At 54.3% G+C, this 18,753-nt stretch overlaps 1 protein-coding gene across 1 annotated transcript; it reads right to left on the reverse strand.

Annotated features, from left to right (window-relative positions):
* Positions 1-6,162: 6,162 nt before the first annotated feature.
* On the reverse strand, positions 6,163-18,519 carry Adamtsl4 (ADAMTS like 4). Its single transcript, XM_090341080.1, has 18 exons — positions 18,354-18,519; positions 15,991-16,105; positions 15,780-15,837; positions 14,670-15,010; positions 13,874-14,507; positions 13,596-13,698; positions 11,814-11,950; positions 11,237-11,441; positions 10,842-11,014; positions 10,612-10,723; positions 10,342-10,527; positions 10,082-10,211; positions 9,570-9,774; positions 8,230-8,406; positions 7,750-7,956; positions 7,488-7,667; positions 7,057-7,201; positions 6,163-6,915 (listed from the first exon to the last, which is right to left on the reverse strand). The coding sequence occupies exons 2-18, from the start codon at positions 16,050-16,052 to the stop codon at positions 6,779-6,781; spliced, it is 3,192 nt and encodes a 1,063-aa protein (XP_090197206.1). The 5' UTR covers positions 16,053-16,105; positions 18,354-18,519; the 3' UTR covers positions 6,163-6,778.
* Positions 18,520-18,753: the final 234 nt, after the last annotated feature.

Raw genomic sequence — 18,753 nt, forward strand, 5'->3', positions numbered from 1 at the left:
CCAGAGAACAACAATAAAAAAAATTCTGGGCTGAAAAGGTGGCTTAGTGGTAAAGTGCTTGCCTCGCATGCATGAAGCCCTAGGTTTGATTCCTCAGCACCACATACACAGAAAAAAGGTGGAAGTAGCTCTGTGTCTCAAGTGGTACAGTGCTAGCTTTGAGCAAAAGAAGCTCAAGGACAGCACAGCACCCAGACCTTGAGGTCAAGCCCCAGGACTGCCCTCCCCCCACCTCAAAATGCTATCACAATTACAGAACATATCAACATACAACTTTTTTTTTTTGACAGTTGTGGGGCTTGAGCTCTGGGTCTAAGCACTGTCCCTGAGCTCTTCAGCTTAAGGCTAACGCCCTACCCCTTGAGCCACAGTGCCACTTCCTGTTTCCTAGTGGTTAATTGGACATAAAAGTCTCGCATTCTTTAGTGCCAAGCTGGCTTTGAACAGTGATCCTCAGATCTCAGTTTCCTGAGAAGCTAGGATTACAGGTGTGAGCCGTAACACCTGACTTCAACATACAATTTTTTTTTTTTGCCAGTCCTGGGCTTGAACTCAGGACCTGAACACTGTCCTTGGGCTTTCTCAAGGCTAGAGCCCTATCACTTAAGCCACTTCCAGCTTTTTTCTGTGTATGTAGTACCAGGAATTGAACCTGGGTCTTTGTGCATGCTAGGCAAAGCACTCTACCAGTAGGCCAAACTCCCAGCCTTCCAATTAGTAGTTATTGCTTCTAATTATACATAAGCCTGTTTGCATTATGGTGTGTCTTAAACAAAGACCATGGATACTAAAATCATTCACTAGACCTAGATATTGAATGCAATTGAAAGTTCTAATTTCTTTTCTATTTTCTTTATTTGGTCAGTCGTGGGGCTTGAAGTGAGGGCTGGGCTCTAACTTCTTTGCTAGTATTCTACCACTTGAACCACAGCTCCACTTCCATTTTTGTTGTGGTAATTGGAGATAAGAGGCTCCTGGACTTTCCTGGGCTGGCTTTGAGCCACAATCCTCAGATCTCATGAGATCTGAGGATCACAGTTGGAAAGTAGCATGGGGGGTGGGAGGAGAAGGGGAGGCCATGAGGCTCTTAATCTCCAATAAACTACTCAAAAAAGCCAGTAGGGGCACTGTGGTTCAAGTGGTAGAAGGGTAGCCTTGAGCAAAAAGAAGCTCAGGGACAATGCCCAGGCCCTGAGTTCAAACCCCAGTGAAAAAAGCCCTGGTTTGAAAAATAAAGTTTATTTTTATTTTGAGAAAGAGAGAGAGTGGTGTATATATACTAGAGTTTGAACTCTGGGCCTGGGGGCCTATCCCTTAGCTTTTTCACTCAAGGCCAGTATTCTAGCATTTGAGCCACAGTTCTGCTTCCAGCTTTTTGGTGGTTAATTGGAGATGAGAGTTTCACAGAATTTTCTGGACAGGCTGGTTCAAACTGTGATCCTCTTGAGTAGGATTATGGGCAGGCATAAGCCACCAGCACCGCCTGCCTTCATTGTGGTTAAGAAAGAATATGAACACAAGCTTTTTTGTTGTTTTGTTTTTTCAATTTTTATATCTTAAAGCCTAAAATTATAAGGAGTTTTAGCCTAGTGGTAGAGTGCTCAACCTGCATGCATAAAGTCCTGGGTTGGATTCCACGGTACCACATACACAAAAAAAGCCAGAAGTGGCACTGTAGCCCAAGTGGCATAGCATTAGCCTTGAGCAGGCCCTGAATTCAAGTCCCAGGACTGTGAGTAAATATAGATATAGATATCTCTTAAAGAATTTACCGTGTTGGTTATATCTAAGATACTAAATTCCCCAGGAAAAGCAAGTAGGAATTTTCCCCTGAAGTTGGGGATGTAATTCAGTGGTACAGCATTTGCCTTAGCATGTACACCAACAAGGTCCTGGGCTTGATCCCCAGCACAGGAAAAAAACAAAACAAGAGACAGCAGTAGAGCATGTTGAAGTCTAAAGTTCTCCAGCTGTATTTGGCGGCCTGCAGGGAATACAAACAACACTTTCTCCTTGAGTTGAGCAGGATCTCAGTCAGAAGGGAAAGCTCCCAGGGGCAGGAACTACTTATCTGCCAAGTCTGCCCTGCCCCCTGTTTTTAATGTTGCTTGCAAAGCTAAACATGTTTGTTTGTTTGTTTGGTGGTAGTGGTGGTGGGTTTTGTGGTTTGTTTTCATTTCTAACTAACTGATAAAAATCGAAAGAATATTTTGTGACATGCTGCTATGATTGAAAATAAAAATTTCATGTCATAAATAAAGTTTGATTGGAACACAAACAGGGCCCTTTGTTCACTTATCGTCCATCTGCGGTGCTTTTGTGTTTGCAATATGCAGAGGTGAGTAGTTGCAAAAGATTCAGCTTGCTGAGATATTTACCATTCAGTTCTGTCGAGTCTGGTTGCTCAATCCTGCATTTGTGCTAAGTGTATCTTTTTGTGATGAAAGAGGTTGAAACCACTGGTCAACTGTAAGGAGAAGAGGGAGGCAGCGGTGGAAGAGAAAGGCTAACTTCATTTCCCGGGCAGGTGGACTCAGCACCTCCCCTCATGGGACCAGCCCATGCTGTTTGCCCTGTAGCCTAGGGATCCAGGCATTTAATCTCTCTTAAAAGATTCATCTATGGTTCAGGAGAGTACAACCTGGGATCTGGCTCTTCTGCCTGCCAGTTCATCCTCAGGAGAGTTCTCTGGTGCTTACGGAGGAAATGCTGTGGTCTGTCTCATTGATGCCTTCCCTGGACCTCTCCTTCAGCTCCCAAGAGCTGATGGCCAGGTCTCAAGTTTTGTACTGGCCTTCGATGTACTTGTCTGGGATCTTACCCATCTTCAGACCACAGCCCTGAGACACCCTCCTCTTGAGGTTTTCCCTCACATCAAATTGGTGATTGATGCTAGCTAGCTACGTTGAGGTTAACCCAGCCTGTTTATTTCTGTTGTTGACAGATTTAGCTTAGGTGTTTTCCTGAGACATTCTACTTCCTGTATGTATATAAAAAAAAGTTGCCTCTTTCGACTCTTCACCTGCCTGTGACAGATAATCTCCGACTGCCTTAACTTCTCCCTCACCCAGCTGCCTTCCAGTACCAGAGATGAGGATGAAAGCCCAAACCAAGCCTGTTACCCTAACCATACTCTACTCTAGCAAGATGCTCCATGATTCTACATGGGAGGAGAACCTGTTCCTTCTCTGGTAGGGGAGGATATGACAGTAAAATGAAGTCTAAAACAGAAGAGGAAAGCATGAAATGAAAGGATCTGGAGGAGAGTGGCTCTGCGCACTCTGCTCTTCTCCCCCACCCCCTTACATCAAGGTTCCCCAGAGAGGATGGCATAAGGCTGAGACCCAGGTGCCTTGGGCCTAGTTCCATTATTTGAATCTGGATGTGTGGAGGTGAAGGCCACCCTAGCAGCTGTGAACACCTGCTGACATGGTGGCCTGGGGTTGGGGAAGTCTAGGAGCTAAATTTAGTCCCAAGACTGAAGCATAAATTGGGTGGGGATTTACCCTGGGAGGGTGTGGGGGAAGGATTCTACTCAGTTGAACATTTAAAAAAAAAAAAAAGATTCTGGAGCCTGTAGTCTCATGCATGCATATGAGCTATACTCCACCCCCAGGTGAATGAGCACAGTTCACTCCTAAGTGTACTTGTACAGAGAACTACAAACCTGCCCTTGGCAAACTCACACGTAAAGGGTTCTTGGCCACCAGATGTGCTGGCCTCCTGCAAAGCTTGGTCTTTCTTGTGCATGTCAAGTTGGTTCCTATCTCCACCCACCCCCATCTATTCTCAGGGGTACAGTTCCTCTGAGTCCTTCCCTAAATTTCCCCCAAGTGCACCCTATCGAGGGGCTCTTCCACCACATCTCGGACCTTTTAAGTTGCAGCTTCCTCTCCTAGCCCCTCCAGAGTTTCAGAGGTCAAACAAGTGTGTGGCCACACTAACCCTCTTTAGGGGCCCAGGATGAGGGGTGCTTGGGCTCTCCTTCCTGATGACTTCTACAAGAACACGACAGGGACCTCAGAAATCAGAAGTGTGAATTCTTAAGGGTGGCAATGAAATGAGAGCTTCAAAACAAGAGCAAAAAGAGGGTGGAGCCCCCAGCTGACAGCCCAGCAAGAGCAGTGGAGGTTAGAGGCAGTGAGGGAACTCGCTGCTAGAGATCTGAGGCTGGAGACCCCCACACCCCTACGATATGGCTGCATTCTTCACCTGTGATTGGCTCTTAGGCTCAGGCAAACTCCAAACTTGCCCAGCAACAGCCCTGAGCACTAAGAGGCCAGAAGAAGAAGGGGAAGGGCCGAGAAAGTCAGCTGAGTGGGGCCTCCGCCCAGCCTACCCGGCTTCCAGGAATCGCTGGGAGGGCCTCAGCCCGCAGCCACTCCTCCTCTGCCAGGCCTGGCCTGCAGCCTCCTGTTTCTACTGCCTGGCTCAGGCCTCATTTCCCTCATTTCTCTCCCCCCCCTACCACACACCCCACACATCTTAGACTCTCTTTACAAGGTCATTAGACAGGGGAACCCATCTGATCCCTTTTTTTTTTCGAGGCTGGGCTCTCCTGTGCCCCTCAGTTTCATTTTCTTCTCCCTTTGTTTCCTTTTATTGCCTTCCAAAGATCTGTCACTTCTAGCCCAGGGAGACCCTGAGTCCTTCATTAGGTCCAAGAAAATAGTACTCAAGCTAAATAAACTGTTTCTGCTGGTCATTATTAATAGCCCAGCTCAGGTAGCCTAGAGGAGAGGAAGCCACAGGGAGGGGCTGTCTCCTGTGGAGGGGTGTCTGCATCTGTTTCCTTAGCTCTCTGAGCCCTGGCTGACTGGGAGAAGCGGTTCCCTCTTAAACCACCTCCAACTAGCAAGTTATTTACCTTGAGAAACCATGGGGGAGGGAGAGGAAGGAGGAGGCTAGGGTGAGGCATCTCTAAAGAATGTATCTTTGGCAGAACATCCAGAACTGCGTTGGCCCCTCCCTTGCCGGTCCCAAGTTCCCTAGAGTCAGGCCAGGCTCCTCCTTCCCTATGCCTTTTCCCTGAAGCAAGATGTCACTTCCCCTTCTCCACCCAGGAGAAGTTTAACAGGGAAATGGGTAACAGCACAAAACATAGGAGAGGCAGAAAAGGGACTCCCCCAAATGACAGCTACCATTCAACTCAGTTTGGAATTGGAAAGTACTACTAGAACATTCAAACACTTGATGGAAAACTTAACCCAGAAACCTTTCCCAAACTGGAGATCCAAGCTTCCAACTCCATACCTTAAATTGGGAGAACCAGCGACCCCTAGTGGTCAAGGGCTAACCTGCAGGGCTGGTGCTGGCCTGGGTCCTTGTGCTTTGGTGCAGGCTAACAGGTGCTCTGGACTCACTCCCCACTCCCCCCCCTTTTTTTTTGCCAGTCCGGGGGCTTGAACTCAGGGCCTGAGCACTGTCCTTGGGCTTTCTCAAGACTAACTGTCTGCCACTTGGAGCCACAACACTTCTGGATTCTCCTATGTTTGTGGTACTGAGGAATAGATCCCAGCTCTTTGTGCATACTAGGCAAGCACTCTACCACTAGGCAAAACTGCTGGCCCCAAATATTTCATTTTAGATTTCTCATTTCATTTTTTTTTTGCCAATCCTTGGCCTTGAACTCAGGATCTGAGCCCTGTCCTTAGGCTTTCTCTAGGCTAGAGCTCTACCACTTGAGCCACAGTACCACTTTCAGCTTTTTTCTGTGTATTTGGTACTGAGGAATCAAACCTGGGTCTTTGTGCATGCTAGGTGAGTACTCTACCAGTAGGCCAAACTCCTGGCCTCATTACCCTTTTTTTTTTTAGTGTGTGTGGAAGGTCGTAGGGCTTGAACTCTGGGCCTGGGTGCTGTCCCTGAGCTCTTCAGTTCAAGGCTACCACCCTACCCCTGGAGCCAATGCTCCACTTCCCATTTTCCAGTGGAGCATGGAGATAAGAGATAAGAGTCTTGCATTGGAGATAAGAGTCTCATATTCTTTAGTGCCGGGCTGGCTTTGAACCACAATCCTCAGATCTCAGCCTCCAGCATGAGCCACAGCACCGGCTCTCACTACTCTTGTTTACCACACTCCTCCCAGGCCTAGATGATCCCCCTCCACCCTACATGGATTTGGATGTCTGAGTTCTCATGAGGACAATGAGCATGTTTCTCATTCGTCACAATGAACTTTAATAAAAAATAAATTAGTTCTGGGATGGGAACCATTTTAGGAGGTGGGAGTGGCAGGGGCGAGCTAACATTTCTCTTTAGCAGTTTCTGCCCAGCTGGTCCCTGCCTAGGTAAGGTTGGATTGGTACTGGCTGGCTCCCATCACTGGCTAATATCCCCTCGAGAGACCAGGGAGGGGGAGATGGGGGTCAGAGGCAAAAATGGTAGCTTCTAAGACATTAGGCCTGAAGACAAGAAAGAGGTTTAGGGCCCAAGACTGGAAATGATGGGGCAAACACTCGAAGGATCTCAGATTAGAAAGGAGCTACAACCTTGCTCCACAGTTTTGCAGACTCGTTTCCCTAATTTAGGGAAAGTGATACATGAGGGCACACAACCATGCAGGCCAGTCAGGCGGAGGGCATATGGGCACACAACCACTGCACCACTGCCAACCCTGACGGGGTCCCCTGGTCATCTTCAAGTCACTCTGGAGAAGTGGGATGCCCACTGAGACTGGGACAGGCTAGAGAGCCAGGGGGGTACAGAGTAGGCTGACCAATGGTGGGTGACCAATGCTGACATTAGAAACCATGAGGAGGGGCCACTTGGCTCCATGTCAGGCAGGCTCCAAGGAAGACCTCTCCAGGACATGGGCACAAGAACGGCAGCAGGTGGCTGTGTAGTAGGGGTAGACGCAGAGCCGAGCCTGTACCACCAGGGGGCAATGTGGAGAGCTGTCCTTGCATTGATCATCTGGGGACAGAGGAAAGCAGTGACCACCAAACAATTATAATCAACCCTCTGCCCGTGTTGCTGCCCGATCCCACTGATCCTTTTGCCCTTCTGCCCAGTACTTCAGCTAACTATTTGGGGCTGGGGAGAGGGATTCTTTACCAGGGCGTTGGCTGCAGGGTTGGCTATTGCAGGGTCGTTTCTTGGCAGGTCGTAAGTGAAGAGGGCATTGGACACTGAGGGTTTGATTGGTGCTCAAACACTGGACCTCCCTTGTCTGTACACCGCCCTGGCAGGAGCGGGAGCACTGGGGAGAGAGCAGTGATCACATCAGTTCTTGGCAAACCTGGGGCTCCCCAGGCCACCGCTTCCCTCTCTGAAAAGTAGCAGTGGGATATTACCCAGGGACGTTGTGAACCTCCCAAAGGAGAAAGCCCAAGTCCACAGGAAGTGGGACCGTGGTCCCTCAGGTCGGCTTGTCCTGGGGCTCACAAGGCTTGGAGGGGCGGAGGGGTGCAGTGAGAGAAGCTCTCCCCTCCCCTTCCACTTCCTGGAGGCCCAGGCTGAGCAGAGCAGGGAAGTCAGGCACTCACTGGACTCCAGGGTGTAGAAAACCATCGGTCCTGGCAGGCCTGGCCTTGACAGGACTGCAGGGCAGGGGGCCTGGGGATGTGGGAACAGTTGCTAGGAGAAGTCACATTGAACGCAGTCCCCAGTTTGGACACACAGATGACATCTCTACGCTGAGTGCCAGAGCCACATTCTGAGGAGCACTGTGTAGGGAAGGGAAGAAGAGGGGTTACCCCATCACTGATACAAAATCCCCTCCCATCCTGCTCCCAGACCTTGACTCACCTCACCCCAGGGCCCGGTGTACCAGCGCCACGTCATTTCACAGGGGCCTAAGCTGCAGGCACGCATGTCAGGGGGGCGGCTTCCTAGAGGACAGCTCTGCTCACTGGCTCCCACTCCTGCTTCACCCCTGCCGTCCTTCAGGCTCTCTCCACTCCCGAGGCAGACCACAGAACGGCGCTGGACTCCTGTCCCACACTCGGCCGAGCACTGTTGAAAGGTAGAGTGGCCTGTGAGAAGGGAAGCTGTGGGTGGCTGGACAGGATGGGAGGCCGGGGGCAGAGGGTCCCGGTCCTAAGAGGAGTCAAGGAATACCCCCAGGGGAAACGTGACTTGATGTCCAGGCCCTGGAACTTATCTTTGAGTTCCCAGTGTCAAGCACATAGTAGGTACTCACTTAATAGATGTTGATTGAGCTGTAGTGGAAAGCCAGTAACAGGGCCTCTTGGGGGTGAGACCTGGCTAAGGGTGTGTGGGGCCCACCTTGGCACTCCAGTCACTGTGGAACCACGCTGTGGCGCAAGGCCCCATGTCACAGGCCTCTCTGCTGGGGGGCTGAGGAGCACTTGAGGCACACGCCTGCTTGCTCACTTCATCCCCGTTGCTTCCAACACAGCGGACCTGCCGGCTCCTCTGGCCTCGACCGCACCGAACAGAGCACTGAGGGGTGAGAGGGAGCCATCTCCATCTAACCCCTAGCTCCATGGCTTCTAACCTACAAATGGCCTTTAGTCCCACCTCAGTGACTGGAGGGCTTTAGGAGGAGGAAGCTGAGCACAGAGCTCCAGGTCTCCAAGCCCTGCGTCGGTGTTTGTGTTTTTGCCAGTGTCCTGGGGCCTGAGCACTGCCCCTGAGCTTCTTTTGCTCAAGGTTAGCACTCTTCCCACTTGAGCAGCTCCACCTCTGGCTTCTTCTGTTTGTGTGTTACTGAGGAATGGAAGCCAGGGCTTCATGTATGGTAGGCAAGCACTCTACCACTAAGCCGCAGTCCCAGACCCCCCACCCCCAAGTTCAGTCTTTTAAAAGTTTCTACTAATCTGAAAAGTGGGAAAACTATTGTTCTTCACGTTCCTCCCCCTTTCCCCAACCTGTACTGGATTGGGGACTCCAAATTAGGGTCTGGACACCCTAGATCCCCTAGCTTTTGCATTCAGGGCTAGCACTTTACCATTTGAGCCACACCTCCACTTGTGTGTGTATGGTGGGGGGTTGGTACTGGTGGCTCATGCCTATAACTCAGGAGGCTGAGATCTGAGGGTCACCATTCAAAGCCAGCCTCAGAAAATTAACCCTCAGAAAACAGAAAGTGGAGCTGTGGCTTAGAGTGCTAGCCTTGAGCAAAAGAGCTTAAGGAGAGCACCCAAGTTAAGCCCCATGGCTAGTGGGGGAGGGGGAAGCCTCACAGACCTTCCTGCCCAGCCAGCCTAAAACCTTAATCCTCAGATCTCAGCCTCCTGAGCATCTAGGGTCACAGGTTACAGGTCTGAGTCACTGGTACCAGGCTTTGCTGCTAATTTCTTTGTGTTCCTGTGTGTGTGTGTGTGTGTGTGTGTGTGTGTGTGTGTGTGTGTGTGTCCTGGGGCCCGAATTCAGGGCCTGGGCACTGCCCTTGAGCTTTTTTGCTGAAGGATAACACACTAGCAACTTGAGCTCTAGTTCTACTTCCAGCTTTTTGGGGTGGTTCATTGGGATCTCACAAACTTTTCCTGTCTGGACTGGCTTTGAATCCTCAGATTTCATCTGAACAGCGAGGACGACAGGTGTGAGCCACCTGTCCCAGCACTGCCTACTTTAAGAGTCTTCCTCACCCAGATGTCACTCACCTGGCTCCAGGAAGAGCCAACCTCCCAGTGGCCACAAAGGCGCAGCTGGCAAGACTGGGTGATGTTGGGCCGGGGGAGATGAGCACAGCGCTCAGGAGGCACGGAGGAGCCACCGCCCCCAAACTCCTGCCGGCAGTGCAGCTGGCGATGCTGGGTGCCCGGGCCACAGGAGCGGCTACACGATGTCCACTCGCCGGCCTCCCAGCTGGGCATGGGAGAAGCAGGGGACAGGGAGAAGAGGGAGAGAGGACATCTCAAGGTGCGGGGCTGCCACATGCGGTGTGAGGAAAGCACACTGGGCTGGGGATCTTTTAGCATTTGTGGGGAACTAAACGCCAGGGGTTCCTTTCTGTTTACGGGATGGATGTCAATCTTTCCAATCTAATATTGTCTCTGCAGCCCAGAGACGTGGGGCTGACTGCCGAGTCCAGGTAAGAGCCCGTGGGCAGGGAGCAGGGCCAGGGACAAGTTTGGGTGGCTCGAGTGCAAACCCTCCCCGGGGCTGTTCTCACTATGGAGGGCATGCGGGGCCGTGGCAGGGCTCAGAGGAGGCTGGGGGCCTGGCGCCCAGGGCACAGCTGTGCTCGTCCAGTTCTTGTCCTGACTCACGGGACACACAGAGGAAGATGGGACGCCAGACACCTGAAGGGAGGGAGAGAGAATCCTCCAGGGAGGGCAGGGTGGCTGGGAGTCGAGTCCATGGGGTCCTAGACCCAGGGTCCAGGATATGGCTTGGCAGCGCCAAGCTGAAGGCTTGGGTGTGAGGTCTCACCTTTACCACAGGAGACGGAGCACTCCGAGTGCCCTACTTGTTTCCAGAACCCGGCTGGAGCCCCCAGAGTTGTCCTGAGATCGGGCAGCGCGGGCATCTGGGGGATCCGCACCTGCCGCTGCAGGGTCCCTGGGCTGCGGGCTGGCCTGGGGGCCACTGCGGCTGCTGCTTCCTCCCTCAGCGGCTCTGGGCAGGCCAGGGAGGGGCAGCTCAGACGCCTCCCCTCCACTTGGAGCTGTCAACCTCCCTTTCCCGGGATCAGAGTCTTACCAAGCTGCTGATAGGGGACAGGGGGCTCTGTGGGGGGGCTCTGGAGGACCGGAGGAGGTGAAGAAATGACATATTGATAAGAAACACCCGGATTGTCCTCCTGAAAGATCATCTGGGGAGAGAGAAGGAAAGGAGTCGAGGGAGGGTGAGAGCCACCTGCCCGCTCTCCCACTTGGCCTTTGCTTTGAGTGGAGGCAGCCAGCTTGGGACAGGGGGTGGGGGAGGCTTACATAGACATCCACAGGCTGGGTGGTGGGGCCTTCAGCTGACAGCCTCTCCACCTTGCCCTCCTCCCGAGGAGGCCGGTTATAGTGGAACACAGTCCCGCCAGCCGAGTAGGACCCTGGGGGATCCACAGCCCAGTTCCCATTGATGATGGAGCGGCCCCCAGGGCCCCGCAGTGCTGGATGGAGGTCAGACATCGGTGTTAGCCATCGTTCTGCCTTCCCGTGGCTTCCTAAGCTCCTGGAGCCAGCCCCACGGACCTAACGTAACTCTAGGCCATCTTGTCTTCCTCGCCCTCTCCACCGGCCCCCCTGTTTGAGTTCTGCACAGGGAACATGGAAAGCAGAAGCACCCGCCCACAGTGGAAGGGAAGTGAGGCCTGGGGACTGCAGGGTCTCACCAAGGTAGTTGGAGCTGGGCCGGAGCTGGGCAATTTGGAGCTTGGAGGCTCCAGCCGGAATCCACAGGATCTTCTGATAGCCCAGAGGGCCTCCCTGGTCGGTGAGGTTCCCGGAAATGAGGCGGCAAGTAGAATCATCACCCCCACAGACTCCACAGCCATCTGGACGCCTGCCAGAGCCAAGGATTCCATCACAGCCAGGGCGCTGGGGAGAGTGAGGTGAGGCAGGGGCCACACAAACGCTATAAACCATCTCACCCCCCCACCCCATCCTCTCAGGAGCTGAGGAGCTCACCACCCATTTGCCCTGTGTGCTACCAGAGGCCCACCATCTCCAGCCAGGCTCAAGGAAGCAGGCATGAACCCGGCAGGACTCCACTGCAGGCCACCTCTCAGATCTGCCCAGCCCAGCTTGGCAGGTGAGAACTTTCCCCTTAACTAGGTCAGTCTGTTGGGTATTCTGTTGTGGGAATGATGGATTAGACTCTGTGTGTGTGTGTGTGTGTGTGTGTGTGTGTGTGTGTGTGTGTGTGTGTGTGTGTGTACGCGGGCACACATGCTCCACATCCTCCCTCACCAGACAGCGTCCGCCCACACAAATGTCAGGGGCTCCGGGCTGGCACAGGGTCCCATCCTGGACCTTCTCTGTATGGCGCACATAGAAGCGGAAGCCCCGGGGACGGCAGTTCAGCTCACAACGTTGGGAGCCCTGAACTGAGAGGCAAGGGAAAAGGTGGTTATCTGGGGCTCCTGCAGCATGGGGGGGGGAGGGGTGAAGAGGACAAATCTAGGAAAGCCCCAGAGACCTGGCTGCAGATCTGTTTTTGTTTTGTTTTGTTTTTATTTTTTGTCTGTTTTGTTTCACTTTCATTCTTTGCATTGGAACTCAAGACCTTGCACCTGCCTACTCTACCACTTGAGCCATGCTGCCAGCCCTATCTTTCCCATCCGTGGGCCTTCCTGAGGTTGCTCAGATTGCTGTGGATGAGAGCAACATGACAATTTATTTTTCTTTTATTTTTTGATATTCCTGGGGCCTGAACTCAGAGCCTAGGCACTGTCTCTGCGCTTCTTTTGCTCAAGGCTGTCATTCTACCACTTGAGCCACAATGCCACTTCCAGACTTTTCTGTTTACATAAGGCATTAAGGAATCAAACCCAGGGCTTCATGTGTGCCAGGAAAGCACTTTACCGCTAAGAAACATTCCCAGCTCCACCATGACAATTTCTTACAACGAATGTTAATTTTGTCACTGAGCCCAAGTTTTTTGTTGTTGTTATTGTCCTTGTTTGTTTTTGTTTTTTGATCATGAGGCGTGAACTCAGCACCTGGGCGCTGTCCCTGAGCTCTTTTTGCTCAAGGCTAGTACTCTAACACTTTGAACCACAGTGCCATAGCTGGTATTCTGGTGGTTAATTGGCGATAAGTGTCGCACAGGCTTTCCTGTTAAGGCTGGATTCAAACCACAATCCTCAGATCTCAGCTTCCTGAGTAGCTAGAATTACAGGGGTGAGCCATCTGCATACTGACCAAGAAGATTTTTATTTTTCTGTTGGGTTTGCTGTTGCTGTTTTGAAACACAGACTGGCTATATAGCCCAGACACTGTCCCAGAGGAATTCTGCCAGAAGGCATCTCTGGACACTTTCTCCCCAGCATGGCCTCTGTGCTGGCTTGTCTATCTCTGCTAAAAGGCCCAGACTGAGAGCTCCCCTCCTGACCCCCTTTTCAGGCCTGTGCTAATCTGACCCAGACTAGTGAGTAAGAAACAAAAGTATGAGCCAGACATCTGGCTCACTCCTGTAATCCTAACTACTCAAGAGGATGAGATCTGAGGACTGAGGTTCAAAGCTAGCCTGAGTAGGAAAGTCTAGAGACCCTTATCTCTGATTAACCTGCAAAAAACTAAAACTGGAAGCGTGATTCAAGTGGTAAGTACTTGCCTTGAGTTCCATCTTCAATACTGGCAAAAAGAGGAAGAAAGGACAGGGGACAGGAGTTTGGCCTAGTGGTAGAGTGCTTGCCTAGCATGCACAAAGACCTGGGTTCAATTCCTCAGTATCACATACATAGAGTTGTAGCCTTGAGAAAGCCCAAGGACAGTGCTCAGTTCAAAGTGAGAAAGAAAGAGAGAAGGGGAGAAAGAAAGAAAGAAAGAAAGAAAGAAAGAAAGAGAAAAAAAGGAAGGAAATAGGACAGGAAGAAAGGGAGGATGGAAGAAAGAGAGAAGAAGATAAACACAGGGAGGAAGAGAAGGAGTGTAATGGAGAAAGGACTGGAAATCTTCAGGCCTGAGACTGAGCAAGTGTCTTCCTCTCTTTCCATGGTGCCCCTGCTGCACGGAATAGGAGAACCTCACCTTCAGTGAAGGGTTCCCATTGGTACAGCTGGCCCATGAATTCCTGGGAGTCGAAGGCTGCACACTGTAGAGCCCGGGGGTCTGGCTGCTCGGGGGGGCAGAGCTGGAGAAGGGGATAATATAGGAGTCAGAGCTAGGGAGGAAGGCTGGGTTGTAGGCCAGGACTGGCTCCATAGAAGTGCTCTGAGGTCCTCCGGTGCCAGAACCTTGCACCCTCAGGTCCAGGTCAGACAAGCCGAGGATGCAGCCAGGGAGAGGAGGCCCAGGGAAGAACTCACCGCTTGGCTGCAGGCTCTCAGCTGCTCGCTCTCCCCAGAGCATCTTGGGACAGGGCTACTGGGGGCAAAGAGGCTCCAGAGGGAGCTGGAGTGGGGACCAGAACTCAGCAGAGGCAGCCAGCCATCTGGGTGGTGAGGGGCAGGCTCCACCACAGACCCACCCAGTCTCCAGGGCCCTCGGCCCTGCTGGACAGAGTGAAAGGGGTCAGTGCCTGTCCTTGCCGCCTGGGGGCTGGCCCTACCCCGGGAACTTGGCATCCTTGGCTGAGGGGAGCTACTTTCTCCACGGGAGGGTTTAAGCAAAGGCAGCTCTGTGCTCAAGGCCTGGGCCTTGGGCCGGAGCTGTATGGGGACAGGACTGGACCTGGGGGGCACCTGGGTCACAGTAATTTCAGGCTGTGGGGCCTCTGCTGGGGAGTAGGAAGGATGGAGCTGAGTCTGGGGGCGGGGAGGTGTAGGGGACAGGGCTCCCGGAGTCCAGGTGGGGAGGGCCCTTTCGCCTTTGGAGGAGGACTGGGGTTGCTCAAGCCGGGGGGACTTCCGAGGGTGCCTGCGGCTTCGATGCAGTGGCAAGGCAAAGGGCACTTTCCCATAACCAAACATTCCTGGCTTGATAGGATCTCGAACTCGGGACCTGAAAAAGTGCAGCAGACATGGGGAGGGGTCACAGCTGTGGCATTTCTGATCCTGTCTCTCCAGTCAACTTCCTGGCACCAAAGATCATCACCCTAAGCCAAAGGAAAATCCTTTGCTCCGGCTCCTTCACCAGGGCCTGCCCCTCCCCTCCCAGCCTCACCTCCGGGATCCGTGCACCTCCTGGGTCTCCTCTCTCCCTGGCTGGGAAGCAGGACCTCGAAGTGGGCCACCCCTTCCCCGAGGCTGTGGCTTATACAGGGGATGGCTTTCTCTGGAAGCCTGGGCTCTGGGACGCTGACCCCGGGGGCGGAGGGCTTCTTGATGTCTTGGGGGTCGGGGAGGTAGAGGCAGGCCTGGGTGAAGTTGACATGTCCGGCTTCTGCGCTGTACCCCTAACCCACAGGGCTGAGAGCAAGAGGCCCACGGGTCCCAGGGTCCCCAGACTCCCTCAGGGACCCGGCCCTCCTCTGAAGGAATCTGAACAGAGTGTCCAGACAACACCTATGGAGAGAGAAAGGCCAGAGAGGATTCAAGTGACGGGTGGGAGGCCTCGGAAGATCTGTCTAGTCCAGGGCTAAAGAGTTTTTTCTGGCTCCAGGTCACAGTTAGTAGAAGTAGAGCTCAGAACTTGGCCTTTTCTTTTTTTTTTTGGTGCCAGGCCTGGGGCTTGAACTCAGGATGTAGACCCTGTCCCTAACCTTTTTGTGCTCAAGGCCAACACTCTACCACTTTGAACCACGGCTCTACACTTGGCTTTTTGGTGATTTATTGGAGATAAGAGTCTCACAGGCCGGGAGTTTGGCCTAGTGGTTAAAGTGCTTGCCTAGCATGCATGAAGACCCGGGTTCGATTCCTTGGTACCACATACATACACATACATAGAAAAAAGCCGGAAGTGGTGCTGAGGCTCAAGTGGTAGAGCTCTAGCCTTGAGAAAGTCCAAGGACAGTGCTCAGGCCCTGAGCTCAAGCCCATGACTGGCAAAAAAAAAAAAAGAGTCTCACAGACTTTTCTGTCCAGGCTGGCTTCAAATCCAGCCCCTCAGATCTCAGCTTCCTGAGTAGTGAGGATTACAGGTGGGAGGCATAGTGCCCAGCAGAACCTGGCCTTCTTTGTGAGTTGGCTGATGGGCCCAGGGTGAGCAGAAGGGGCCACAGCTCTACAGCTGTGAGAGATGGGGAGGGCGATCCAGAGATGCCAACTGGACATTGGGGGAGGGTGGCCCAAGGATGCCAGCAGGTCAGCAGCTGCTCCCTTGCCCTGTGCTCACCTCCTGATCCAGGCAGAGCTGAGGGAGGGACAGAAGCAGCACCACACACAGCCTGGGCCTGCAAACCAAAGCCAGAAGTATGAGGACACCCCACCCTGCCCCCAACAACTCCCCAGATCTGGCTGCCAACTTCTCAGAAAACAGAAGTTCCTTGCCAGGCCCCTCCCACCAGAGACAGAGCCTCTCTCCACCCGTGGAGCCCCTGTCTTACCTGCGCCCCCACTTCTCCATCGCTCTGCCCTCGATTGCCTCCCCTGGCCAGGAGGCGCGCATCAAGCATCTGGATGAGAAGGGTGCCTCCTTCAGGGACGGAGCCTGGTGGTTACCTTCGGGAAAGTGGGGTGACTGAGGGAAGCTTCCTCACAAAGACAGCTCTGCCAGGGGCGGGGAGGAATGCTGCCTTTTGTCATCTGCAGGGCTGAGGGTGGGGGCCTGACCTCAGCCTTCCAGCGCAGCTCCTTCCCCTCCCCTTGGCCTGCTAGGGACTGCCAGGCAAAGTCCTCAGGCGCAAGGAGGGGCTGTTTGCAGGCCAGTTCAGGAGTGCAAGCAGGTGCTTTCTTGAGGTTTACATCTGGCTCCCATCCCTGCCTCTCAGAACACCTGAAAAGCTGAAGAGGGGTGAGGAGATGCCAGACACCCGCTCTGGGGAGCCAACATAAGCCCTGGGGCTTTTTAGAAGTAGGCTGTTTCCCAATCCTCCATTTCCTACTTCCCTTCTGACCCTTTGTCCCTTCTTAGGTAAGCTCCTTAGGAACCATGCTGGCCTGACATAGCCTCAGATGCTTTTTGTCCAGAGAGAGAGTAGGCTGATGGCGCCATCTCTTCGGAAGACAAGGGTGACTCAACCTCCCCCTGGGTGCCAGTACCCATCAGGCAGCAGCTCAATTGATGCCTATTTTGTGTACAACTATTTACAGCTATTTTCACTTTCCTTCTTCCCATCCGTTTTCCCTCCCTCCCTTCCTTTCCTCCCTCTTCCTCTCTCTCCTTCCTTCCTTTCCTTTCCTTTTCTCTTCTTTCTTTTCCCATGGTTGGGGAAACCTAGGGAGGACAGCAACTCATAGGTTCTCTGGCCATTCCTTGCCACATGCTGGGGCATAATGGGAAGTCCATCCTGAAGTCTAGCTTTGAACACTGGGGAGGCGGGCTTGGAATTCTCCCCCAGGCTCAGCATCTGACTCTCAGTAGCCCCTCTTCTCCAGCCCCCTCCTTCCTAGTTCTTTCATCCTCTGAGCTCTCCCCACCCTCCTCATCCAGGCTTAGTTTTGCTTTCCAGGAAAAAAAAAGCCCTGTTGCTGTTGGATCTGAATGGTACCGCACCAGCCGAGGACTCCAAGGAGTGGGGGCTCGGTGGGCCAGCTCTGGGGCAGGAAGCAGAGAGGAGGCTAGGAATGTGGGTGGCAACATGGGGCCCCACTTCCCTCCCCAGGTCCCCAGGACTTGGGAATCTGAGAGAGGGCTGGAAGCAATTGGGCAGGGTCATCTTGGCTGCTTGGGTTTGGGAAGGGGGTTACTGGTGGCCTCTCCTTCCCAGGGTTACTGAAGTCAGAAGCCCCACCCTGATAGAAGGGGTGACGCTGAGGGGAGGCCCGCACTCCACCCAGCCTCCAGCCCTCTGCCTGACTTGAGGCTGGGAGGAAGGAGGGCTTGTTCTTTCTCTGATGGGGGGGGGGGTGTCTCTACTCCCTCTGCATCTTGCTTCTCTCTGCCACCCCGGTCCTGTGGCCTCTCTCCCCGGGGTCTACCCAGTACATCTAATCCTGTCCTGAGCTGGCTTTGGTTTTGGCAGATCCCTGGAGAAGTGAGGGGTGGGGGTGACGTGAGCTCCCGGGGCTCCAGCCAGGCCTGGCTCCCTCTCTGGAAAAGTCCCACCCACCCCTCCCCTGCACAGCTGGGCAGGGGGCCGATACCCCTCTGTGGAAGCAGACACGGATTTGCACTTTTTCTCCCGTGTCATACCCCTCACCTGGTGTCTTTGGGCGCCCAGGGGGAGGAAAAGAGGGGTCAGAAATGATCAGATGGACCCTGGTCAGGAAGGCCCTGGGCTCCTCCTGGCCACACCTCCCCACCCCGGGCAGAGATCAGGGAGAGTGGCCTGGGCACACAACTCCCTCTCCCCGCGGGACTCACCTCTAGGAAATGGGTCACTGCTGGGGGAGGGGGGAGGGGGCGGAGTCCCTGTCCTGGGTGGGAATTCCGCGGTGCTCGTGGGTCCTAGAGGACATCCTAGCAGGTGTCTCCCGCCCTCGGGTGGGGCCGTATCCAGGGCGCTCCCCGCGTCCCTGCCCGCGACCCCAGCCCTCCGTTCCAGGGACCGGGCGCTGCAGGGTGGTCTCGGTGATGTTATCCAACTTTATTATATGACTTAGCAGGAATGCCTGGCTCACTCCCCGCCCGCCCGGGTGAGGGGACCAGAGCTCCAGGGCTCGGGCCCCCTCCCCAGGAATTCGACCCCGGGGCTGGATGTTCTTAGGAGATAATCAGCTCTGGGCCGGGGTCGAATCCGGAGCGCGGGAGGAGTGCGCAGACTGAGGAGGGGAGCGGGGCGGGGCGGGGCGGGGTGGGGTCGTCTACCTGCAGTGCGCGCCCCCGGCGGCCCGCGGACCGGTCTGCGCCCGGGCGCTCTCTCCAGGCAGGCTGGCTCGGCGGCGGCCACTCGGGGCCCGGAGCCCCGCTCGGGACCTCGGGACGCGGCCACCTCCGGCCGCGGCTCCGCCCCCGCGCCCGCCTCCAGCCCGGCCGCGCCCCGCCCGCCGCCCGCCACGCGCCCCGGGCCGGGACCCCACAGCCCCCGCCCTCCAGGCCGACGGCCACCGGGCGAGAGCCCCGGCCCCGCTGGGCCAGTCGTGCTGCGCCCAGGCTGGGGCGCGGGGCTCCATCGCCCAAAGGCGCCTGCGGGCCCCGGGCGGTCCCTGGACCCCCGAGCTGGGTTCTACCCTCCGGATGGAGTTGACCCGAGCTCCCCGCAGACCCC

Source organism: Megascapheus bottae, chromosome 10 (genome assembly GCF_031878675.1).
Source record: "Megascapheus bottae isolate mThoBot1 chromosome 10, mThoBot2.hap1, whole genome shotgun sequence".
Lineage (NCBI taxonomy): Eukaryota > Metazoa > Chordata > Mammalia > Rodentia > Geomyidae > Megascapheus > Megascapheus bottae.